The 26,450-nt window shown below is 30.7% G+C and overlaps 1 protein-coding gene across 3 annotated transcripts in view; it reads right to left on the bottom strand.

Annotated features, from left to right (window-relative positions):
• Positions 1 to 26,450, bottom strand: part of Sbf (SET domain binding factor) — a 320,087-nt gene that overhangs the window by 223,521 nt on the left and 70,116 nt on the right. For all 3 annotated transcript variants that reach the window (XM_085822442.1, XM_085822443.1, XM_085822441.1), the window contains exons 4-10: positions 25,327 to 25,429; positions 20,573 to 20,689; positions 17,491 to 17,623; positions 9,454 to 9,562; positions 4,307 to 4,420; positions 729 to 806; positions 294 to 407 (exon numbers count right to left, since the gene is read on the bottom strand). In XM_085822442.1, coding sequence (XP_085678568.1) covers positions 294 to 407; positions 729 to 806; positions 4,307 to 4,420; positions 9,454 to 9,562; positions 17,491 to 17,623; positions 20,573 to 20,689; positions 25,327 to 25,429 — 768 coding nt within the window. The remainder of the gene's footprint in view (positions 1 to 293; positions 408 to 728; positions 807 to 4,306; positions 4,421 to 9,453; positions 9,563 to 17,490; positions 17,624 to 20,572; positions 20,690 to 25,326; positions 25,430 to 26,450) is intronic.

Raw genomic sequence — 26,450 nt, 5'->3', positions numbered from 1 at the left:
GTAACAGCTCATGCCAGCAAGTATTCAATGCTTAATGAATGTTGAACTACATATAAATGAAATTTAGCAGTGGCAAATTAAATGGAAACAATTAATGCATTTATGCAAAACTGCATTCAGTAAGTCCACTTTCAGCAAGGATTTACTGCACTACTAAGCACATAAACTCAGTATCAAAAATAAATATATAAATAAAGTAAAATAAAACAATTAAGAAATAGACATCTACTACTAATAATAAAGCATGAATATTGGCATGTATGTTGTGTATAATGCAGTAATATTGATCTAACCTTATGAAAAGCAATAAATGGTTTAGAATGAATTCTGATGATAGTGAGACATGAACGATAACCTTGAAGTAGGTGAGAGAATGCTCGAAGGAAGATAGCTCTGATTTCTTTGTCCTGAAAAAGGGGGGAAGAAAGAAAGGTTTAGTAAAGTAATATATTAATCATGTAATATAATAATTGCAAAAACATTTTAACTCTATGCTAATATAAACTGATGCAAGCATTTCCATAAGTAATATGATGCATTCAAAACTATTTCTTTTCACAATTAAAAGATAAAGAGATACTAATTAAGAGATAAAGAGGAAATAATATGCTACATTTTCTTATGATATATATTAAAACTATAAAAAAAATAAGGTATAAATTTATTATGCTGAATTCATACATAAAAAAAGTTAGCAACATTAGGAAAATGAAAAATATTATACTCACTAGCATATGAGATTGAGATGGTTTTATCTGAGCAGGAGGAAATGCATCGTCTGCAGTCCTCAATTCAGGTCTCAAAACCTAAATTTAAAAGTAAACATGTATATAATAATAATAATAAAGCACTATCCACATTTCTGGTTTCAACATTTAATAAAATTGAAAGTTGTTTGGAATAATTTTAAGTCTTACATGAAGCAATAACTGTCTTGTTAATGCAAGTACCAGAAATGTGATTGAGTATGTATGGATTACGCACAGCATTTAGCTGTCATTTTGCTGAATAGCTGTAAAAAATGTAAGCATTGACCATACAGACTTTCATTTTTGCTAATAATTTTCTTTTTTTTTAAATGCCTCTTTTTATTATTATTTAAAAAATAACACTAGTTATGAGCTATAAAGGCAGCTAAACATAGCTTTCACCAAGTTAACAAGCTTGCTGCTGACTTTTTGTAGGGGTGCAAAAAATCAGAAAGCAGTAATTAAAAAAAAAAAAAAAAACACCTTAATCTATAAATATCACTTGATCAAAACAAATAACCATTTTTAACAAAATTAACTAACTGTTTCAGTGGTGTCATGTCAGAAATAGTTTCTACTGTTCAACACTCATTCTTTTTAATTAATGCATTGTTTAAAGTAAAGTCACTATAGTAAATTTTTTAAGCAATGCAAAAAATTATGCTTTTTTGTACTATTTAATTACTTTTCACTGATAAGAATACTATTAATAAAATGTAAATCATTTGAAAAGTGGCTTCACTTTTATTTAGGACAGTTACACCATTTCTTCCCCCCCTTTTTTTTAATAAATGCCTATCTAAAACATTTTTACTGCTAACAAGAGCGTTGAAATTACTTTTCTACGTTCTACGATTACCAATTATTATTTAGATCCTTTGGAAACAAATTTCACTGTTATTTTGAACAGTCAGTGAAAATGAGTAATTTAAAGAACTATTACAGCACATACTGCACAAAGTCTAAGATCGAGAATCATCAAAACATTGGCAATTCCGGATTTCATATCATCTACTACACATAGGCATGGTAACATTAGGGATGCACTTGTTTAGTTCAGAAAAAAAAAAAAAAAAAAAATGCTAACCCCCCCAACTACCTCAAGGGCTGAAAATGTGATCCTGGCCAGCATCAACACAATATGAATCAAAATATTGTCACTGGCCATTGTGTGACTTTGTAGCCAGCACGTACCTGAAAGTAACATGCAGGAATTTCAGTTAGTCAGGAGAAAAATCGTATTTACAGCACACCTGCTTCCTTTTGTTGAATATTATACTCTCCATTACTACATTTTATGTTTTTTTTTTTTAAACATAATTATTAGGTGGTGATCTTAAGAATCCAATAAAGCTCATGATCTGGAACTGTCAGTACTTTGGCAATTCAAGATTTTGAAAATTTCCAGATTTAGTTTAAATTTAGTTAAGATGACATGTAGACATGGCAACATCTAAGCTTCATTTATTATTTAGGTCAGAAAGAAAAATGCTAACTCCCTGACAACCACTCAAGGACTGAAAGTGTGACCCTGCCCAACATCAATACAATGTCAATTAATGTATTATTGTTGGCAACGGTGTCACTTCCTATCTATAGCCTGTGACTTTAAAATAGGTATTTCAAAGCCACCGCCAGACTCTCCTCCCCCATTCACAATTGTAAATCGTGTCATCATCACACAGTGTTTATTTTCTTCAAGTCAGCCTTCATGTGTGTGCTTTTCATGAAGTAAAACATGCTAAAGGGAAATAAAGATGTGTGGAAGGGGAATTAAGGGAGTAATCTTTTTTTTCTTGCAGCTGTTGTTCTCACAGTTATGAGCCAGATCGAGCTGTGGAAAAAAACCTTGAAGTTCCTATTTTAAAGTAACAGATTATGGCAGGTGTTTGAAAGATGAAGTTACTCAGGAATCTCAGTTACTCAGGGAAGAATTGTATTTACACCATACCTGCTTCTTGAGTATTATATTAATCATTCCTAGACTTAAAAAATGGAAAGGGGGTTTATATTATTTTATTTAGATATTTTTTAGCCAGCGATCCAGAGGTTCAGATTTCAAACTGCATATTAAATTTGCAAATAATTAATATTTGGTGCAGTAAAAAAAAAAAAAATTATTGTTTAAATGACTGTAAAACCACTGCATGCACCCAAAAGCTCTCTGCAATAACTCTTTATTATAAATACTTGCTATCATGGATTAAAAGTACTCTTTCTGAATATGAAATTGTACACTGAAAAGCAAGTTAAATAAGAGAAACCAAACAAACGATATGAAATTACTGCTGCAAAAGTTACAGGTATGGCTGACTCAACCATTTCTGTTGTATTACTACAAAAAATTCTCTTTTAAGCATATCATAATATTATGGTCCATATTGTTGTTATGTTATCTCAGTGCAAATTTAGAACAAATTGGTCAGAATGTTCATTTCTATTGGGTACGGCCATGTGTATATTTGTCCATTTTAAGCAAAACAATCTTTTAAGTGCATCACAAATTCCAAGAATGCAATATGAAATACTATTTACTAACATCATTACTGATGTCAGCACAAAATAAATAATAAAAATAAAAAATTACAATAATGATATTAACATGATCAGAAGTGAGGCCTTACCAAATGAAAATTTTAATTAGATCTAACATGTTGTAATTAAATTTGTTTGTCACAAACAGAATACACACATGGCCATACCCAACAGAAATGAACCATTCTGACCAATTTGTTCCAAATGTAAGGCACTGGGATGGCATAACAATAATATGAATCATAACATTGTGGTATTTTGTAAAGTTTTACAGCATTTGAAAGGGCTGCTCAACACCACGAACTACACACACATAGATGAAAACTGAGGATATATGCTTACAGTTTCAGGTAATTAGCATTCAAAACCAGTAAAAAATTGAAATTCAAGATAGTTTACACAGGCATGATGAAATAAAATAATGATGACCGTGTCAACAGCCTATGAATGTATTAATGATGAATCTTTATTTGTACTGACAAAAAAGACTGATATTAGCACAATTCTTTCCACCTTCACAGTTTGGAAATGAAAAATGCTATAAGACTAATGTAGAAAATTCTATCTTAACAAGCAGATTCACAAGCACTTATTTCATGCAAAGTTAGTGCTGCTCATATTGCTCAAGGTAAACTAATGCTACATTAATAAAAGTATTTACGCAGTTATCTATTATTTTTATCATTCTGTCAACCCTTTATGAAAAATAAGTAATATTTGTAGGAAAAATAAACAGTTTTTATTATTATTATTATTGCTAGCATATTTAATGATTTTTATTTCTTCCAGAAGTTTCTACTCATTTAAGAAGATAGGCATACAATAACTATGAAAAATACACATCAATGAATAGAGATTATCACAATAGCCAAACTACAAAAAAAAAAAAAAAAAAGGCATATAAGCACAGTAAGTATTAAATAAACAACTGATAGCTTATTGGAGTAATCACCAGCCCCCAAAGGAAAACATTTACAAAAATAAAAAACCTAGAATTGAATCAATTCAAAAACTTCTCATACCGCACACAGATGAGCATATAATTGAGTATTCAATGGTTCGGGGAGACATGAAACACTAATACAATCAGGAACTACAAGTGATCCACCATCCAGATCTACAACAATGACATCTAACTAAAATTGAAAAAATACAAGTGATTATTACTATACCAATAAAAAATTTTAAATGGTTATAATCATATCCATAAAATTCAAGACCTGTGTGTGCATGATCTCCCTAAAACTATTAATTTATCAAAAATTTAAATTTCTTTTTAACTGCTACATTTATACACAAAGAAGTACAAATGATATAATTTGAGGATATTTATTAACAAAAATTTAAATTCTATATATGTGAAAAAATATTGGTGGGTTAGATGGTTGATAATCAATGGTTGAGGGAAAATACACTGCTGTGACAGACTGTTCTAATTACTTTGATGACAAAAATATACATTGTAACATAAAATGTAAATAAATATGAACAAACAATATTTTCTTAAACCTTGTCTGCCAATTATTCTTGACAGGTTTTAACCCTCTGATGCTCAACTTTTTAATAGGTCTATTTAATTATAGCAAAGAATTGGAGGGCTATCTGCCTAAGAGAAGAGATGCTTTTGTGGAAGATTTTAAATGGAAACTGACTTGCATACACGGGAAAAACCTCAAAAATAGTCATGCCAACTAGCCCATTGACCAGGATTTGAACCCTTGACCAAACTACCAGTGTTCACCAGCTTTATTACTTAACTACTGGTAGGCCCAATTTTTTAATAAAATCGCCAGAAAAATTGCATAATTTTTATTCCATATTGGAAAATCTATGTATGAATTTATGAACTTTATACAAGTATATGAAATTTAGTAGGTAACTAACCCCATCTGTTGAACAAAACATGATTCAAAATCTAAATACTGGAAAAAATGCATTTTTGATATAGTGCAACAATGAAATAGTGTGATATGCTTTTAACAGAGATAACAAACACATGCCTCTGGACACTTGCAGGATGAATAAATTTTGATACAATTATGTTGCTAGTGGAAATCACAGGATAAGCAGTCAGATGGCTAAATAAATCCAAAATGTAAAGTTAATCCAAAATGTATCACACTTAATGCTGAGAGACAAATTACTTTATATCTGATTTTGTATTTATTATTTTAAACCTGTTTTAAAAATGGAGATTATGTTTCACTAAATATTAACATTCATTGCATTAAAATCATTAGATTATACTTTTCTCACTCTTAAAAGCACTATTAATATAATGCAAATCAACAAATGAATTTATGAGTGGTTCCAAATCAGATTACATGAATGAATGAAAGCATTATACCATATAAGGGAACTGGATATATATTTTAAAAAATCATCATGAAAAAGATAATTGAAAATAGGAAAAACTCATTTAACATCTGATCTAAGATTGCATTGTTAATATACATTACCATAATTCTTACGATAATGAGCATTAGTAATACAGACTTAGATCTCGTATTAAAAACAGCACTGAAGCAACAGTGTTAGCATTCATATGCTGAGAAAAGTAGAACAAGTATTAAATGTACTTATCATATAGTTATACACATTTTAACTGCTTCCCTTACAAATTTTTTGAAAAAAATTGCAAAAAATCATCACATTTTTTTTTATTTTATTATTAAATACAACAAAATGAAACAAATCAAAATATATAGGTTTTAAGTTGAATTTTTAATTTTTTGAAGGCGTAAATGCATTTATTTTTAACATTAGTTTACTATCCTGAGTTATCTCGGGCAAACGAAAATAGTTAAATATTAATCTTTGTATGATTGTTTTTGAAACAAGGGACAACACAGAGTGATACCTGACATTCTACACTTGTATCTGGTCTCTTTTCTTCTGGCTTACCGCTGGAATCTCTTTCACGGGAGCACAGAGTACACTGTCTCATTGGATTTGATTTTTTTCCCCCACCTCTTCATAATCACTATCTGAAAAATCATCGCTTTCGCTATCTTGCATCATCGACATTATTTTATTTTTTTTTCCCAACGCATGCATCCTTCTTTACACATTACTAATCCAAAAGCCAACGTATACTATACAATAGGGAAACACGTGGCCAGTCCCTCCAAAAGAACCATGCAACCAACAAAATTTGGCAAACTGCCAATCAAAGCTGAATATTTCCTTTCATTTCCTCCAGACCGAGTAAAACCGTGATAAAAGAAATCGTACTAACAAATTCTGCTTCGCCCGAGTTTTCTTGGGATAATATTTAATTGCAATATATACGAACCCTAGATAACTCGGGATAATCAGGCAAGCGGTTAATGAACATTCTGTGAAAATGAATTGTGTATTTATACAATTAAGAACACAAAACATAATTATCAAATTTAAAATAACAACAATTAACAATTAATACACAAATTATTCAACACTAGTACTACTTAGGTAAAACATGACTTTCAGAAAATATACTTTATGTTAAAATTTTAAAAAATATTAAAAATTGTTATATCAAAATTTGGCACTTTTCAGTTAATAGGGCAGCAGTTGTCAAATAAGCACCAAATGCAAATTTCTGTTTACACAGCATTCATGAATAGCTCTGCAACAATGTTATTGCAAATAACTAAGAAAAATGAATATAAACCAAATAATTTTCCCCTAAATTTTCAATTGTATAAGGGGATGAACTAGCAGCTGCACTGACAAGATAGGACAGTGGTTAATGACCCTGACTACCATACCAAAGGGCCTCAGTTTGAATATCAGGGAAGGCAAGAATGTTTGTAAAGGTATAGTGTCTCTGTGGCATTCAAAATATGCAGCAAGCCAAATGTTCTCAGTGGTTTAGTGGCACGGAAAAAAGGGAACAGATAGATATTTTTCAATATTAAAAAGTATTTTTAACATCTTTCACATATTTTACACAGTTCTAAGTGAAAATTGCATAATAAATATAGCTCTATAACAACATAACAGATTTTTAGAGCAATTTTTTAAGGAAAAGTATTCAAAGATTTGAAGCCTTAAAAAAGCATTCAAAGGTTGAAGCCAAAAAGGAAACTATTTTCATGCCAAACTCGTACATATCTACAACATCGGCTGCTCCATAATATAGTGTTACAGATTTGGTATTTAAATAGATAATATTAATAGAATTATAAATTAAATTGTTTTATTCCCGTGCAGTGCAGCGCATAACGAATATTATGAGAAAGCTAAGGCGGAAAATTAAAAATACAAAAGCACGTGCATTTAACATTTAATAAATAAATATATCTTTTTGATTTCGAGAAATTGCTACTCATGCATTTTAGAGACATTAGGCATTTTTTTGAAGCAGGCAAGATGAAAAATGAGTAATTGCCTTCACTGGGAATCGATTCACGGACCTGTAGAATACCAGCCCAGCGTGCAGAACCACTACACCATGAAGCCACGCCAAGAAGGTGGGAGAAATACCTCATATACTCCCCCTTTTAAAGGGCGACTTGCGTTTTTAGGGGACCCAATCGCCAAATTCTGGGTGCGAAGAATCCTTATCCAACACCCTATAATTTCGGGCCCCAATGTGGAGACATTAGGAAGTTTTTAAGCAGGCAAGATGAAAAATGAGCAATCGCTTTCCCTGGGAATCGAACCACAGACCTCTGAAATACCAGCCCAGCGTGCAGAACCACTACACCACGTTAAAAAGGTGGGAGAAATACCTTATAACGTGAATTAAAAAGCTTAAAAGGAGGAAAACTTCTCAATTCATAGTTGTTGTTTTAACAGTTTGTTTAGAAAACTGCTCTTGTTGAGTGTAGTGAATTCGCGGTGAAATCGGATTAGCCTTTCTCTAACTGTTTTGAATTAAGTTCTGTTGAATGTTTGAGTAGTTAAAAGTAAACTACTGTGAGATATTGTAATACTGCATGAATATCCGAGGAAATTTAAGCATTTTATTCGTTTGACAATAATAGATTTTGTTCATTTTTCATCGAACTTGTGCATTCAATCCATAATGAACCTGTACCGCACACAAAAATGCTATATATGATAATATACTATACTTTTAATTATTGATAATCGTGGTTTTGCTTACTCAGCCAATGAAAAGATTTCCCCATCTATATCAAACTGAGTTTGGGTTTTTGCTACAGGTGTGATAAAACTGGATAAATTATAAGTTACTGCTCTAATGCTTCACTCCACATTTCTAGATGACATATTAGCACAGATAAAACCAGACTCCCAAAAACGAACACATGCAAAACACTATTTAAAATTTAAAAACACTGTGAATAAAATAGCTTTGTCAAAAATTTATAATATTTATTTTTCAAATAATGAGATTTCCACTCAACCTACACATGGATGAGTACGAATGAAAACTCTTCATTTCAGAACAACTTTCTCAACTATAAATTTAAACATGATAAATTAATCAATTTTTTTAACACAACTAGCCACTATGCTGTCAGCCCCCTAAAATAGTTATCATAAAACAGAAAAAATATATAATGCTTTTAATGAATCCACTTAGCGCAATTTCATTTAAAATATTTATTTTTTTTTTTTTTTTTTACATAGGCATGTCCTGGTTTAAATTCATTTTTATTTAAATCAATCAGACAAAAAAGCAGAAAATTATTCCTGGGACCTGCATTTATTGTTTTTAAATCACTTGGTTTGGTAATAACAGAGAGAATAAATATTGTATGCTTTACTGAATGGCAACACACTGGTGCGTGGCAGATAGACATATTTTATTTTAGGTAACATAATGCTTTAAATAATTGAGCTTGTTGATTAGACTTGAACGGCATCTTTCATTTTGCTGAATGCTAACACTCTGGCACAGAGATAATAATGTTTTATTTCAAACAGTGTTACCATTGCCAGTTTTAAATCACTCAGTTTGTTAATTAAATATTTATTCAATTCAGATAAAATATGTAATAATTTTAAAAAAAATTCAAATTCAGGTTTTGAACTGCACATATTCATATGAAGGAATAAATGTCAAAATTTGGTGGCTTTAGGCACTGCCATTTTCCACAATGTGAGGAATATACAAACAGATTCTTCATTATTTAATAGTACAGAAATATGCATAGCATTTATTTTCAAATTATTCCTTCCTACACTTTGTGAAAGGATAAAATACAATACTTACCAAATCTAAAACTTCACCTTTCAAAGAAGAATGAACACCCATTATGAAAGGAGTTGGGGTACTCAACACTTCTATTAAAGCTGACGGTAACAGAGGTATATATACATGACTAACAAAAGAAAATAATCAACCATAAATACTCAGTTCAAGCTAAAATTAAAAGTTCAACTAAAAATCTTCCCTATGAAACATTACCTTGATTAGCATATTGCTTACAATTAGTATTGAATTTATTTGTAAATATTCAAGTCTTTGTATTGTTTATTTTATCTTTGTAATACATTTCATTGCACCTTATTTTACTTATGTTAATATTTTCACGGAACCACAGTATCTAAGCAACTTTTTAGTGTACAAACTAGGAATTTTCTTTTAACATTTATATATATATATATAAAGCCAGAATATTCTTTGCCCAAGGTAAAATGCTATTTTATTTTAAATAAATAAAAGTTTCTTTTACAAACAACAAAAATTTATTGTTGAACTTACGTTACAACTTGAGAAATATATATATTTAAAGGCAGAATATTCTTTGCCCAAGGTAAACAAATGACAAATGTAAAATTCTATTTTATTTTAAATAAATAAAAGTTTCTTTTACAAACAACATAAAAATTTATTTCTAGATAATCAACGTACTGCAACTTGAGAAATTTAAACATTATACAGGTAGCCTTTTCCTTAGTAAATTTTCAATACTTCAATTAGAATAAAAATATTTAAAAACAAATTAGCAAAATGATTGAATGATTTTAAAATATTTTAACAGTAAAATGTTGTCAAAACAAAAGTTCACACATTAGCAATAAAAAAAATATTTTACCTAGTTGTAGCAACCGAAACATATAATACTGTTACGAAATGTACAGGTGCGGCGAGATAGCGTTCCCCGCAAAGCAAGCATGGAGAGTCTCCAGAGTATGTGGAGTTCCGAGAACGACCAAGCAGAGTCGGGAGCTGTACACTGGTGCTTTGCAGTGAAACTGTGTTCACCATTATAGCCTGACAATCTGAAGGCTGTGTCGCTGATTGTTCCAGCGAGTGTATAGTAGATCTTCAACGACTGTAAAACGTGACTTTGGAGTTGTTCTGATTAAGATTGGCTAAATAAAGTGTGATTCGATATTTCATCAAGTGTCGTCGTTACTCATTCCAAATCCTCACGAACCCCGTACGAATGTTAAGGAAGAAAATACTGTAACTGGTGTCCAAAAAAAAAAAGTAACAACTGATGTCACCAAAAAAAAAAAAAAACTAACAACTGGTGTCAGAAGTGGGATTTGCGAGTGAATGCCAGTAACCCGCCTGCAGAGGAAAGCCATGGAACGAAGACTTTGATGGACTTCTTAGCCGAGATAAAAGCTGGATATGAGGAGATGAGAGCTGAGATCAAAGCCGTACTGTAAGAGATGGAAGACGGACTGGAAGTGAAGAAAGCCGGATGAGAAGAAAAAATATCAGCCAAGAAAAGTTGCGAAGGCAACTCTTACAGATGAAAGTGGAGCTTACAGAAGAAACTGGAGCCATAAAAGAAGCTGTGGAAATGACAGAAGTGGCATCTAAAGACTCGAGGGATGGAGAAAGCAGTGAAGCAGCTGATGAAGTTTATGAGAAAGAACAAGAAATGAAGGATGAACTGTCTAACGAGATTAAAGAAACAGAACTAAAAGATGAAGAAAAAGACGGGGAAGATGCTTCTCATCCTCAGGTGTCTGAAGTTGAACTGGAAGACAGTGATAATACTGTTTGTAAAGATAAAGAAATAAACGAAGTGGCTTGTAAAGTTTCTGAAAGAGCTGAAGAATTAATTCATGTAAATAAAGTTATTGATTCTCAAGTGCCTGAAGTGGAAGAAAGTGAAAATGCAACTGCTAAGTTCAAAGAAACTGATAGTGAAGTTACGAAGTCACAGTTAGCAGGTATTGAACCATCTCAAAGTGCATGTGATGCAAATATGGGAGAAGCTGATGTACAACGTACGCAGAGTGCTCCAGTATTGCAAGAAAATTCGCCCACTTCACAAATTACATGTGTGCCTCATAGCGCAGGTTTTACAGACAAGGACTTGATTCTAAACCCGGCTACTTCTGCTTGTAAAGGATTCGATTCTACTCGCGACCCTGGTGCAAACATTGGAATTGGTTCCCAGGAAAAGGAGGAAAATAAGCATGTATCAATTGCTAAAAATACAGAGGTGAACTGTATGCATGGCATGAATGAACTATAGAGTGATGAACAAACTGTTTCAGATCTTCCTGTGGATGAAAAGTCTGAAAGGACCGAATCCTCAGACTGTGATATGCAAAACATAAATATATCTGAGAACTGCAGTGAAAAAGTATTTGACCCAGGTATAACTTAATGAAGAGAGTGAGACTGAAATTCATTCATAACTTTAATTTATATAATTTAAAATTGTGATGTGTTTAATTTGTGTAAGTAACTTGTACATAGTGTAAATATTTGTTTCTTTACTTATGTTATCAGTATGTTTTAAAGCGATTTGATTGCATCGAATTTGGCTTCTGACCAAGGGCTGTACTGCCCTGGACATGCAGTCCTTGGAAGGAGGCAGTGTTACGAAATGTACAGGAATGGTGAGATAGCTTCTCCACAAAGCAGGTTTAGAGTTGCCATAAAATGGCTAGTGAAAGTAGGGTTGCCGCATTTAGCAAGAAATTATGCATTTGGCGACAAAATTAGCGATATACCATGGATGAATGGAGAACCTTCTGGAATGAGTTCTTATCGCTTTAGCCCAGAATGTTCTCGAACACAAGCCAAAAGCTATACAAACCCTGCTGGTCCGCAGTCAGCGTGAGTGTGCATAGTCGAGTGGGAAATAGTTAGTCTCGAGTTAGATAATCCGTGCGGAGTCAATCGAGTTGACAGAACCCACGCTCTCTCTCGAGAACCAGAGTGAATGCCAGTGACCCGCCTGCTGAGGAAAGCTATGACGGAGGAAACGAAGACTTTAATGGATTTCTTAGCCAAGATAAAAACCAGATATGAAGAGATGAAGGCTGAAATGAAAGCCGGACTGGCTGAGACAAAGGACCTTCTTTAAACTGCCAATTTAACAGAAACAAGCCATGCTCATCGTGTAATTTTAATAAAAGAGTAAATTCGAAATTAAATAAAGGAATTATTAGTGCTACAGTTTTTTTTATCACTAAAGAAAATAATTTAAGTAATGATGTCTATTTCGTGTAGGTAAACATAGCAGTTATGAATATTTTAAAGCTAAAAAATGTCATTAACAAAAAAAAATCTACTTGATAAAAGATGTTGTTTTTGTAGTCTGAAATAAGGACATAATGCGAAGAATTGTAAGGTTTCAGTGAAATGTATGTCATGTTCAAAGACACATTTTTCAGTAATGTATCTGGAACAATCATACACAATGATGTAGATAGGTAGATATAGATTACATCAGGAAAGGAGAATATACAGTGTAATGATATATTATATTCAAGTTCATTTCCTAATCTTGAAGTTTTTCTTCAGACATCCGTTGTGAATTTGACAGGTAAATGCATTAGTTGATATGGGATCACATAAGTCAAATATTTTAAAGGCTTCTTCTTTAAATGTGGATTACGAGCCAATAAGAAGAAATTGTAAAACATTCTCTGTTTGGAGAGACAGTAACTAACAAACTAGAAAATAAATTTTATAGGATTTATTTAGGTAGTCTTGATTGTAAGTATTTTTGCAATATTGAAGTAATAGATAAAGAAATTTCGAGAACTTGAAACTTCAAATATTATTAATGAGTGACACATAAAAGAACCCAAATTCTATTGAAATATTAATTGGATCAGATGTCACAGGAAAACTCTTTTTAGAGATGAAAAAAAAAAAAAAAGAATGTAAAGGAGGTTTAGTTGCCATGAAAACTAAATTATGCTGGAAATTAATGGGAAAAGTTCCTGGAAGTCAGAATAGGAGAAATGTAAATAGGATTGTAACTTCACTACTCGCAACCTATATGAGCATTTCCAATTAATGGGATTTAGAAATTATAGGCATTAAAGATCCTATAGAAAAGAAACATAAAGATGAGATTAAACAAGCTTATCTGTAAAATGCGAAGTAGTTCATATGCCCTGGAAAGAAGTTCACCATCTTTTACCTGAAAATTATTAGCTGGCTTTGAAAAGATTGGATTCCACATATTGAAAGCTGGAAAAGACAGTTATCTATCAGAATATCAACATGTATTCAAAGAATGGTTGAAAGAAGAAAAAAATATTTCCAGAAGCCAAATGTTCTTTATCTATTATCTTGCACATTATCATGTTTTGAAGAAATATAGTACAACTAAAATCAGATGAGTTTTCGATGCATTAGCAAAGGTTCCTAAAAGCCCTTCGCTAAATGACTGATTACCTGGAAACTGAAAAAAACCTAATAGAATACACACCCTCTATACTAATGAGATTTTGATAAGTGTCACATCAGACATAAAAGCATTTTTTCAGATTAGTGTAAATGAAGGAGAAACATATTACCTCCACTTTTTGTGGCTTCACACAGAAGGAAATTTTCAAATTTTACATCATAATCACGTAGTCTTTGACATTACATGCAGGAGTTATTAATCATCATACTTGGAGCAGTTACTAATCATCATTTAACAAAGGGACTTATGCTTATTGAACAAGATGGAAGACTGAAATCTAGTTTTTATGTTGGTAACTGTATTACCAGTGTAGAAAACAAACCAGAACTTGAAGGTTTTATAACAGAAGCAACCGAATTTATACAAAAAGCACAATTTAATTTGAGAGACTGGGACACACAGTTGTTTAAAAACTTGTACTTGAAACCAAGTTAAATGTTTTAAGACTATTATTAGATAGAAAAGCAGATATTCTAAGGGTGCTCGGAATTTAAAGATGAAATTGTAACTAAGAGAAAAATCCTCTTGGTTCTTAATCAAGTTTTCAATCCTGTAGGGTTTGTACGTTCTGTAACATTATGTGCTAAACTCTTATTGCAGTCTACCTAGAAAACAATGGAAATATGAATTGCTGATGTGAATAATGATGTAAAGAAAGAATTTTTGAATTGGATGAAATACATACTGTATTTAAACAATATAAAAGAATCCACACGGTTTGGTGGTGATAGAAAAGTGAAATTGAGTCTACATACTTTCTGTGACGCCAGTCAAATAGAGTATGCTGCCGCAGTATTTACGAGATGTGAATCAAAGCATGGGATATCAGCACAATTACTACAAACCCAATGAAGAATTACTCCTGTGAAGATGATTACCATACTAAGACTGGAGCTAGGTTGCACAAGTTAGTGATGAAAGCTCTTAAACTGAAAGATACAGAACCTTACTTTTAGACAGACTCAATCATGGTTCTTACTTGGATCTGACATAATGACCACTGGTCAGTTTTTCTCAATAACAAAGTAAGAAAATTAAGACAACCGATTTCCTCAGACCTATGGAAACATATACCAGGTGCTCAGAATGCTGCTAATCTACCTTCTTGGGGATGTGAAGCAAAACAATTCCAAAATCCCGATATAGGAGGGTTTGCAGTGGCTAAATGTATGAAATCCAATAGTTGAATGAATGAACAAGAAATCTCAGTGGAGAAGCAAAAATGCATTAAGCCTTCATTAAAGAGTATTTAACTGCAAAATGTGAACTGCTATTATGAGCATTTCTTAAGAATATTCACCATAAGTTGGATGGAATTTTATGATTGAAGAAAAACAGTCTAATTCCAAAAGATCAATGTATAACAGTTGAAGCAAGTAATTCAAAGGGAAATGTTCTATGGTTTTTGAGAATTTTAGATTATCGACTTTACACCTCTATGTTGAAGAAGATGGTGATTTACAATTAAGAACAAAGATTTCTTATTGAAAAGACATGAAGGATTTCTGCCATCCAGCAGCATCTGTTGTTTTCAGGTTGATTTTTGTTACATATTTAAAATCATCTAGCTTTGCTACTCAGTTAATGAGAACAATTCTTAAAGAGCATTATTGGACTTTAGGTGATTATCATAGCATACGAACTGTTTTTAATCAATGTTTACAGTTTTTAAATGGTTCTAAGTAAAAAATATGAGACTTTACCAAGTGCCTTGCCTGAAGATAATGTGTGCAGAGAGAAACTTTTGAAGCTACAGGTGTACATTTCACTGGTTCTTTGCACATCAAAGGCCAAGGAAACGTGACCAGCATGGATATGTCTGTTTACATGTGGAGTATAGCTAGCAGTAGGTCTCGAGCTGATTTCCTCTCTGTCAACTGTTCATTTTCTTCAAGGGTTCCAAAGATTTTGCTAGGCATAGAAAACGACCATCTATAATTTATAGTGACAATGGAAATACTTTTGTAGGAGCAGCTAGTGCTTTAAACAACATTAACTGGAAGGAAATTGAAGTTAAATGTTCTGCAAAGAAGATCTGCTAGAAGTTCATTCCTCCTTCTGCACCATAGTGGGGTGGAAGAGAATGACACATGTTCTTAAACATCTGCTAAGAAAAGTTCTTGGGAAAGCATTGCAGGATTTCAAAGAACTACAAACAATTCTTTGTGACTGTGAAGAAATCATCAAAGCTTCAACTCTTAAATTTCTGAAGGTCCAAGTAATCCAGTTCCCCTTGACTACTAATATGTCCCTGAATGATGTTGAAGAAGTAGGAATACCTGATCTAGTATTGATAGAAGCTCAAGATTTCAATAAATGGTTCAAAGTACAGACTAAGATTGAGAAAAGAGTTACAGCAAAGATTCCGCAGTGAAAACTTCGGACAACTGAAGATGGAGGTGAATAAATGATTGTCGAAGAAGATAAATGTCTATGACATCATATTAATTGGAAGTAATAATAAAAAACATTTACACTGGCCAAATGCAAAAAAGATACAGCTCATCTTTGAATCCATCCATTGAAAATTGTGGGATATTAAGATGCTACTGAAGTAACAGAAGACTTAGTCTAAAAGCGATGACAGCAGAAAAGGTAAAAGAACTTTGTGAGATTTTACCAAAATAATTTGCATGTAGCTGTGAGATTAAAACTCCTAAGAGAATGAACTTATAATATTATTCATAAAGAATTGCAGTAATGTAATTTTAATAGTGTATAATTCATACTAGAAGTTTTAATATATCCCCCCCCCCAGATAACAGAGACTTTAATGTTAACTTAAAGTTAAAACTTATGTAAACTTCTCTGAATTAAGTTTACTTAAAGTGGAAGAATACTGGCCATTGATGAAACACGTGTTTTGATGTTATTACTTAACTGCAGCTGATTGCTAACAACATGTTTTGTTCATTTCTCATACAATAGATGTATGTGAAACTGCAACTCATAAGAAACTTGCATTTTTGTAAATAAGTTTATGCTCTATTACTCTTATGAAGAGTATTTTCTTGCACATAACATAACTTGGTACAGGCAGTTTTATCAAAAGTAAGTAATCTTAGTTTTTCCAACACACAGCATGCCTGTCTTAACCTGTGCACAATGTTAAATTTGTGCAATGCTCTGTCCAATTCTAAGAGAAAACTGTACATAAGACTGTACATTCTAAGAGAAAACTGTACATAAGACTGTACATTCTAAGAGAAAACTGTACATAACTATGTACATAAGGTAAAACAACAACAAAAAAACAAAAACAAAAAAAAAATTTCCAGAAAAAGGTAAGCCTTTTCTTACTATGTTTCTTGCTTTACTAATTTTATTGATTGATTTCTCTCTCCTATATAATTCGTAGTTTACCACTATTTTAAAATGTCTGATGGCTTTTGCATGTTAGCTTGGAAAAAAATTACTCACTGGCGAGTTCAGAATTTTCGAATGTTCTTTAAAGTCAACATCACGAAAATCTTACTTGCAATTTTCCTAGTCAGAAAAGAATTTATAGTTGAATTTTTGAAAGCTATTAATATTCAAATCAAAGGCAAATGACTTTTATCAGCTTAGACAACCCTCATCCCTCACTTTGACATAAAAGTAAACTGTACATATCGGAAAAGATATCTTACCTATATTTAAAAGGATACATCAAGGCAGTGACTGCATGACAAGCATCTGTAAGGCGAGAGTAGCTACTGGAATGAAAAAGTATTTTATGTTCTGTCATGGCTGCACAGAAAAGAGTCACTACATTGTGTATACCTGAAAATACACAAATTAAAAAATGTAGCAAAATTTATGTACCTTGTCCAATCACTTTAAAATCTACAAATTATAAATTAATCTGCTGCCAGTTTTCATAGTAGAAATTACCTTCCCTTGTTTAGATACCATATCAAAGCATTATCAACAACTACAGGTTAATTTTTATTCATGATTAAAAAAAATCAATTAATCATGTTGCATACCTGAACATAGAAGTTCACTTTATTTTGTATTACAAAACATACATTTCATAAGTTGAAATTATGAATGGGCAATCTGAAATGAATTAATAGCTGCACAAATAAAATATAATTCAACTCTGCTACAATGAGCTTTAAGTGATCGGAAGTTTGGTTTGCTATATTTGATTAAAAAAGTAAAATGGATTATTTCACAAAACTGTAAAAACTAAATGATGAATATCCCCCCAAAAAATTATTAATATTGCCATAGTTACCAAAAGAAATACATAATAAATATAATTTTAAAAATCAAATAAAAATTTAATTATCATCTGCAATTATTAAATATGTTATTCATTTTTTCCCAGTTTTATTATATGTTAATCATTTTACAGAATAAATTACAGCACTTATTCCCCATTTGGAAGCATAAGAAAACAATCCATTCTGACTTCGTATGTGCACTACAGTTGCTATTAAGAGTAGAATCTTTTGTTTTGGGGCCAAAATATTTTCATCCTATTTTTGAAACTTTTCTTCAAATGGTTTTGATGTTGTGCATGTCTTACAATAAATTTTATAAGACACAGGAAGAGTGTTCACATTTTTTAAGTATCTTGACTTTTAAAATTTTCCAATTATCAAAAGCCTATGGCATTTAGTACAATTTATATTAGATTACACAAGAGCTTTTAGCAATTTTTCACCAGGCATCTATGGTTTTAAAATTTTAATGTTTGATGCAACATCATACTACAAAACCACCTAGTTCCACTGCAGCTGAAAATGTCATTTTCTTGGCAATGGAGAGAGATATGATCCAAAACAATTTTTTAATATCTAATTTTCAAACACTACCAATTCTCCAACAGTTTTTCCTGAAAAGTTGTTCTGCTTCTTAAACCAGTCTAAACAGCCATTTGAGCACAAAAAGACAGTCTTTCCAAAGTGTCTGGTACATTCTGCGGCCATGTTTGAAGCAGTTTTCACATACCATCAGATTACACCTTCTCTGAATGGTGAACCCTTAAAAGCAATAATTTTTCAAAATCTTTAAGCTCAATTTTTCTCATTTTTTCCTTGCACTCAAAGCAAAAACTATCAGGCAGAAAGTTTATATCAAGTAGGTTTTCCAAGCAGAAATTATCAAGTGACAATTTTTTTCCTATCATACCAAATGAAAATTTGGATAGTGGCAGATGTTAATTTGGCTGCACCCATTTTGTACTTTTTTAATAACATTCATTTTGCCCTTAATGCAGTACGCTTTATGTTTGCAGCCTACCATGTGGACTGAATTTTTAACACAGAAACAGAGCGCAGAGTTTGATTTAAAAAAAAAAAAAAGTCGTTAAGATTTTAGCTCCTTTGGAAAAGATGAAAAAGGTAGATAATTTTGAAACTTACACATCCTATGCACTGTGCAAGCAGTAAACAATCATTTCCTCCAAGATAAGTATGGCTGCAAAGCAAATATTGAATAACGTTCATAAAAACTACCCTATATCTTGCAAAAGACCTAAGAAATGCAAAACCTCTATTTGGAGGCTACAACCTGAAAAGCATTCATTTTAAAACAAAAGAAACTAATACGTATCAAAATTTCATTTCCTAAAAGATGAATCAACTCTTAAGATGCACTACTTCCTTTTTCCCTGAATAGCAAAAGTTGGAATCAGAGAACTCATGCACTACTTGTTTCAATGGTCATGTACACCAACATGGTTCCTTATGATATGCTTATTTACCTTTATTTTCCGAAAATTCGATATCACACCTGTCTTGTATAGTCCTTATTTAGAAACAGAGGTAAATGAGAGTTAAATGTAAGAGAAGTAAATGTAAGTTAAAAGAAAAGTAATGTAAAGGTATTTTCTTTTAAATGGATGGAATGTGGATCCTAACATCTTAAACATGGCTGATTTTAAGGGTAATAAATTTTTGTTAAAACTCACAGGAATTCTAGAAAAAATATGAAAAATGCAAAAAAAGAAAAAATTCAATTGAAGATATCCATACAGTTCACTACATCCTATTTTCATATGTCTGAAGGTTTGCTATAGCAGTATTCAGTAACATAATTGTAGAGAAAAATCGAACATGCCAAAAGATTCACTATAGCAGGTTCAATTGTATTACGACTTAATTTCATAAATTACGCTATATCTTACTGACTTTTTATATTTTACTTAGCCTATAGTCTATAATGGATTCAATTGTATTACAACTTAATTTCATAAATTACATGATACTTTTACTGATTACATGATTTTTTATATTTTACTTAATCTATAAATTATACCAGAAATGAAAAACAACAAAATTTCTTTTAAAAATGAAATGAAATCCAATGTTATAAATAATTAGCATTAAATAAATGATAATGAAATCAGATACTTTAATAAAATAAGATTTGTAATTCAGTTTGATAACCTTTAGGCTGTCAGAAATCTATCATCTAAGATATTTGGAAGAAACTGATTTTCAGAATAAATATACTAAAATCAAAACGATGGCATTAGGTATAATAATCACAAGAGTTCTTACTTTCATTGTTGTGCTGATATATATATTTTTCAACACAACATAATTTTGATCTTAATAATTTGAATACTGGTAATGTAGTAAGAAACAGTCAAAGGGATTTCCAGAGACCTTATTTACTGTAATTTGCATTAAAATACATAGTCCATTTTCTCATTAATTACTTGATTGATCAAAAGTGATTTTTATAATAAAATAAATGAATAGAAAAAGGTCATACCAAGCTCTTCAAACAACTGAAATACTGTAGTACCAGTAACAAGAAGAGTTGAACTTAACGGGGGTTGAAGAGCTTGTCTATCACCAGCACCAATAGAAAATCTTACTTGTGGTCCACCTGAAATATCGTCAGATAGCTAGCTCTCAAACATTTATATCATTATTTTAAATTATGAAACATTTTAAATATTTAATCATTATTAGTTAATATACCAAGATGAGATATCATACAAAATTACATACAATATTTACTCACACTTTCTTCAAACATGCATACATACGAGTGATTTTTGCATATTTAAAAAACCTGCTGTTCATTAAAAAACTATCAATTTTAACAGGACTAATTCTTTACCATTTATGATATGATTGCAAATATTGAGGATGAGGACAAAATTATAGTAATTCTCAAAATTCAGAAAAATGCAATAAAAAAATAACCAAAATTTATAGGAACAATTATTTTATACTTTATTTCAAGCAAATACACAGGAACCCCAGTTTTTTAATTTTAAGAATTTACAGGTAACTCAGATTTTCTTAAGATATTGTTTGATTTTGTGTATTGCGCTATGAAGAAAAAACTCACAAATCTGACACCACGTAATGGATACCTGCTTAAATCAACAAAATCCATCTCTCATCATATAAAATTATCTTTTTCCTGTTTTTCAAGAACTTCAGAAATATAGCAATAAACTAGCTTTCACTCAAAAGTTGGCAAGAAGATTTCCAGTCTGTCATAGAAGGCAGCTGATGCTTTAACCCTCTGGCTGCTCATCCCACGATTTCCACGGACAACTCAAATGTCGTAAAATCTGCTCATCCCACGGGCATATGTTTTCTTCCTTTATTGAGGAGTGCATGCCGTTTTCCACCTGTTTAACTATTAAAATAAATTATATAACGTATTAGACGTTTAGTTTATGTTTTCGCCAACAGACATCGTTAGTTGTCCACTAAATTGCGGCATTTGAAGGCACGTGGTATTACAACTCAAACTTCACTTTTTGCTGCTTTTTTCTTACAGAAATGGCTGCTAGAAAACGTTCAGCAATTATCTTGATTATTTAATTAAATTATTAATTAGATTTATTGAATCTGGTACAAAGATTGTGAAGTTGAACTTTGCCTTGAACCCTGTTTTGAACTCTATGATACTAAACTGCATTTCTTAGGTATTTTTTTTTTCTAAGGTATTATTAAAATTTTGCTTTATATTTTCTTAAATTTGATGCATTTTTCTTTTTTTTTATATTATGCAATAAATAGAAATTAGCTGTAATTCGACTGAAATTTATTTTAAAACATTTTTCGGGGGTGATAACATCTGAAATTGGTTTTTCTGGCAACTTAGTTTCTCATGATAAAAATCTATATAAAAAATATTTTCTAGAAAGAAAAATTTCATTTTTCGATTCTCCAACATAGATTTAAAATATATTTATATATATATATATATATATAAATATATTTAAATATAATTTAATAAATAAATAAAAAATTGTGTATATATATATATATATAAATACACAATTTTTTAAGCGATTTCGGTCCACAAATTGAGCAGTCAGAGGGTTAAGGGAATAAATTTTCTCCTTCAGAGGAACTAGTAATATGATTTTGTTTGTTTCCAGTTTTGTGAAAATAGTACCATATACGTTTTACTCTTTATCAGAAAAAGTAGAGTTAAAAAAATTAATTAAATGCCTGAATGCAATCTAGCATTGCAAAGGAATAAACAACTGACTACTACATAAACACAAAATAAAGAAAAGCTTTTTGAAATTTACTTTGAAAAAGCATGCATCGTATTTAATTACGCAGGGAGGAGGAAAAGGGGAATTTGGTGTAAGCGCATTTGCTGTAAAAAATGGTTTGATTATTTCAAATATCATCATAACGTGGCTTTAGGTTTGCTGTGTGGTAAAAGATTATTTGTTTCACGAATGCACGTAATATGAGAAAGGAAATACACAGTTATTCAAGATAAATTTATTTCTTACAGTGATTTAAAATAATTAGAAATAAAATATTATTTATACAAAGTACAGTAAAAGATTTTCACACTCTTATGTTTTCATCACTAATATCTTAAACTAATTCAGAAGTCAAACAACAAAAATTAGCGTTATATTTTCAAATTTTATTTGTTGTTCGACTTCTGAATTAGTATTTGTTTGGCGTGTTATTGTGTCTTAATCTTAAAACTGTTTCCAAGCTAATGGCATCTCTTAGAAAATTTTGGTTTAATATGTCTGCTTGGTTGAAATGCTGCTTATTTAATCTTTGTGTTTGAAAACGTTAATTTCACTATTGATGATATCTTTTCTTTATTAGCCTGTTATTCTAATTTTATTTAAACAATTAACTTTCACAGCATACAACACTAATATATTTCGCAGTGTATATATTACTGTCTTATATTCGCACTTCTTGCTAATGAATTTTTCGTGCACAGTTCTCCCTTTAGACATACATTTCTAGTACATACTGTAACACTTCTGCCACATTTTATTGATTTTTTTTACATAAGTTTTAATGACCTCTGTGCATAATTTAATTAACCTAGCTGAATTTTTAGTTGAATGATGCCTCAAGCATAGCCTTTGAGAATTTTATTCTTTATATTTTTTTATTATATTATAGTTATATATTTTGCAATATTACAACGGCCCACTATTCTAAAATGTCTCTTTTTTTTTTTTTTTTTCCTCTTTTATTTGCTGGAATGTGCAGAGACTGATAAATATTTTATTGTAAAAGCTGCAGATAGAGGTACGGCTCAGAAGTGTGCAAAAACGATAAGCTTTGCATGGCTGACAGGATAATATGCATGTACTCATTTTTATACTGGAATTTAATTTTTATTTATTTGAATTTCTTGGGCAGGCAATATCTTGACAGTAAGTGGCAGTATAATTTTGGTTATCATAACAACAACCTTTTACCAGTTTTGAAAGCTACTTAGAATTCCATACATGTATTTTTTGATAACTTAATAACAATTAATCAAAATATTTATAGAATTAAATAGTCTGAGTGATGTACAGTCTGTATGCAATGTCTTCATTTTTTTTTTTTTTTTTAACCTAACAGTATGTCTTAAGTATTGGGCTTGGAGTGTGTGCTCTATTAAATAAACTTTATTTACCCTTTCCTTTCTCTAAATAATTTCACTGTTGAGAAGAACTTGCTCCTTTTCTTAATTTAATTCCTTTTAATTTCATATACTTAATAACTTTTTTTATAAAATAAATCCCAGCACACAACATTAGCATACTCTAACATGGCCTGGAGTTTGCTAATGAAGAAATTTTAAATTTTTTATAAATTTTAAATTTAAAATGAATTATAATTTAAAATTATAATTTAAATTTTACATTTAAATGTTTTATTTTTCCCTACACAGAGATTTTGTACTATGACACATATTTCATTTCCATTCTTTACACTTTATACATACTTTATTCATATGCTTTACTTTTCTCAAATAAGTTTTGGTAGTTTCCACACGTAATTTATTTAGTACCTTACATGACCAACAAAATTTTAAAAAAAGAAAAAGAAATTCTGAAAGAATTCAGATTTTAATATTACACCAGAAGGTAAGGTTTTTATTACTCATTGAGCTTGCAGTTTATCTACCAACCCTTGGATTCGCTTCTGCTGACACAACAACTATTTTGTCGTTTTGACTTTGTTATTAAGCATCCCTTTTTTCGCACTTACCCCACAAAAAATTCATCAACAAAATCACAAAATTTTTAAATGAGCGTATATTTAGAATTCCTAATACAGTGCCATATGTTACCAGGTTTTTTGGGGTAGGTCAGAAGAGCTATTATTTGCAAACCTCACTTTTACTGTCCATTTCACATGTTGTTGCCAACTGTCTAAAATAATTACTATAAAAAAGAAACAATATACAATGCTTTTAATAAATTCAGATAGTGTCATTTCACGAGTCTAGCTGGTAAGTTATATAAGAGATAAAGAACTGTATTCATTGCTTTTAAATCCTTTACTTTATTAATCAGTAACAGGCAGATTAAATTTAAACAAAAAATTAAATAGCTTTCATTTCACGAAAAAGCAACATACTGGCATGTGGAAGTTAAAAATATTTTATATCGAATATCTTTAGAATTAGTAATTGTTAAATATTGCCATACTTTTTTAATATTTACAAATATATAGTGATATCATTTGGTGGTAACATCCTTTTATTTATGTTGCTATATTTTTTTTAATATATATTCGTTATTTTATTTCTTTAACCCCCTGAGTGCCATGGCCACATTTATGCAATCATGACCATGTTTGTATTGTAATCAATACTATATTTGTATTGTGTTTTCTTGTTTACTTTAATGATCTAAATGTTATCTAAATGAATGAAAGCTTATGAAAATTTAAATTAAAATAATGAATTACACGAATTTAGATAAGAAATGTTGTTAAAAGTTCTTTATTAGTATATCCAAGAAGTTGTGCTACTCAAAGGCTTAAAAAATAGGCCACATCCTTTCATTTGTGTCGCAATATATTGTTTTTATATTGGCAATTTTATTTCTTTAAAAAAATGAAGGTCGATACCATTGGGTGGCTGCATTTGAAAAATGATACAGACAGAAAACTATGATTTTAAGCTAGCACTTCTGGTGCTAAAAAAATACATTTATACATGAAAACATGTAATGTTCAAAGGCATAAAATCATAGATCTATTAAGGATTAAAAGATATAAACTAACCAGGTGGGGGCACTTGGACACAGCCTAAAATGTTCCCAATTAGTGTTTCCATCTGTACAGCAATATTATCTATGTACACAGTATAAATGATCCCTAGACAATTCTGAAATGTAAATTATCAATTACACATAACGAAAAGAAGCTGATAATAAGCAACAATGATTATTTTAAGCCTGCAACTTTTTCATACATGTTATCCCAATGATGCAAGATATTTTTCTTAATTACAGCATATTTTATTCACATTGATTTAAAAAAAATAACAAAAAATGTTAAAAAATGCATTTAAAAAAATCATTTCATAGAAAACACTTAAACACCTGCATTAGCTAAGAGAATACATTTCATTCAGAGCTAAAAAGTTATAATACTAATCATAGTAACAATTATAAAATTTAGTGCAACTTATTTTTTTACCTAGAAACAGTATTTCTTTTAATTCGTAATCAATATAGAATAAAAGTAATTAAAACGTATAATATTTATTAACTATTTTGTTAATTTGTTAAACTAACACTCCAAATAACTAGTATTGCAGGAGTTGAAGCAACAAGAATCAGCATTATACTCATAAATTTGCAAGCCTAGTTTTGAAAGGGTTTAACTATAGAACCTCCTTCTTCAGCTGCAGAAAAGCAAGGGACGAAAGAGAAGCGAGTGATAAGATAAAGCGATAAGAACAAATGAAAGTCAAGCTAACACCATCTACTGATGGAAAGTGAAAACAACTATGAAATACTTTCCTTAACCCTCTCAGCATTATGGAAAGAAAATTCCATACAGAAAGAGGAGTTTTTAATTCATTACACATGAAAATTTCTCCCAGCTTTTATAGTACCCGATTTCAGGTTGGAGATATATTGGAAGAAAAGGAATCAAAGTACAAAGTTAGAAAGCCATTTTTTAATTATAATCAAGAAAGCACCATTTATTCATAACATTCTGAGGAACTTAAAAATTTCAGAGCTTAGCCCATAATGCTCAGAGAGATAAAAGTGGGGGGCAGAGACAGAATGGAGTTGGAAAAAGACCCGAAAGTTGAATTTCTACAAAATTTGTGCAATTTTAATAGACAGAATTCTTATAATCTCCTAAAACAAGAGAAAACTTTTTGATAAGTTCAG

The sequence above is a fragment of the Stegodyphus dumicola genome, chromosome 8 (genome assembly GCF_044657685.1).
Source record: "Stegodyphus dumicola isolate Sdum_Otavi_A_Nest chromosome 8, ASM4465768v1".
Classification (NCBI taxonomy): Eukaryota; Metazoa; Arthropoda; class Arachnida; order Araneae; family Eresidae; genus Stegodyphus; species Stegodyphus dumicola.
The sequence above is the reverse complement of the archived record's forward strand: the minus strand, read 5'-3'. Positions and strand labels throughout refer to the sequence as shown.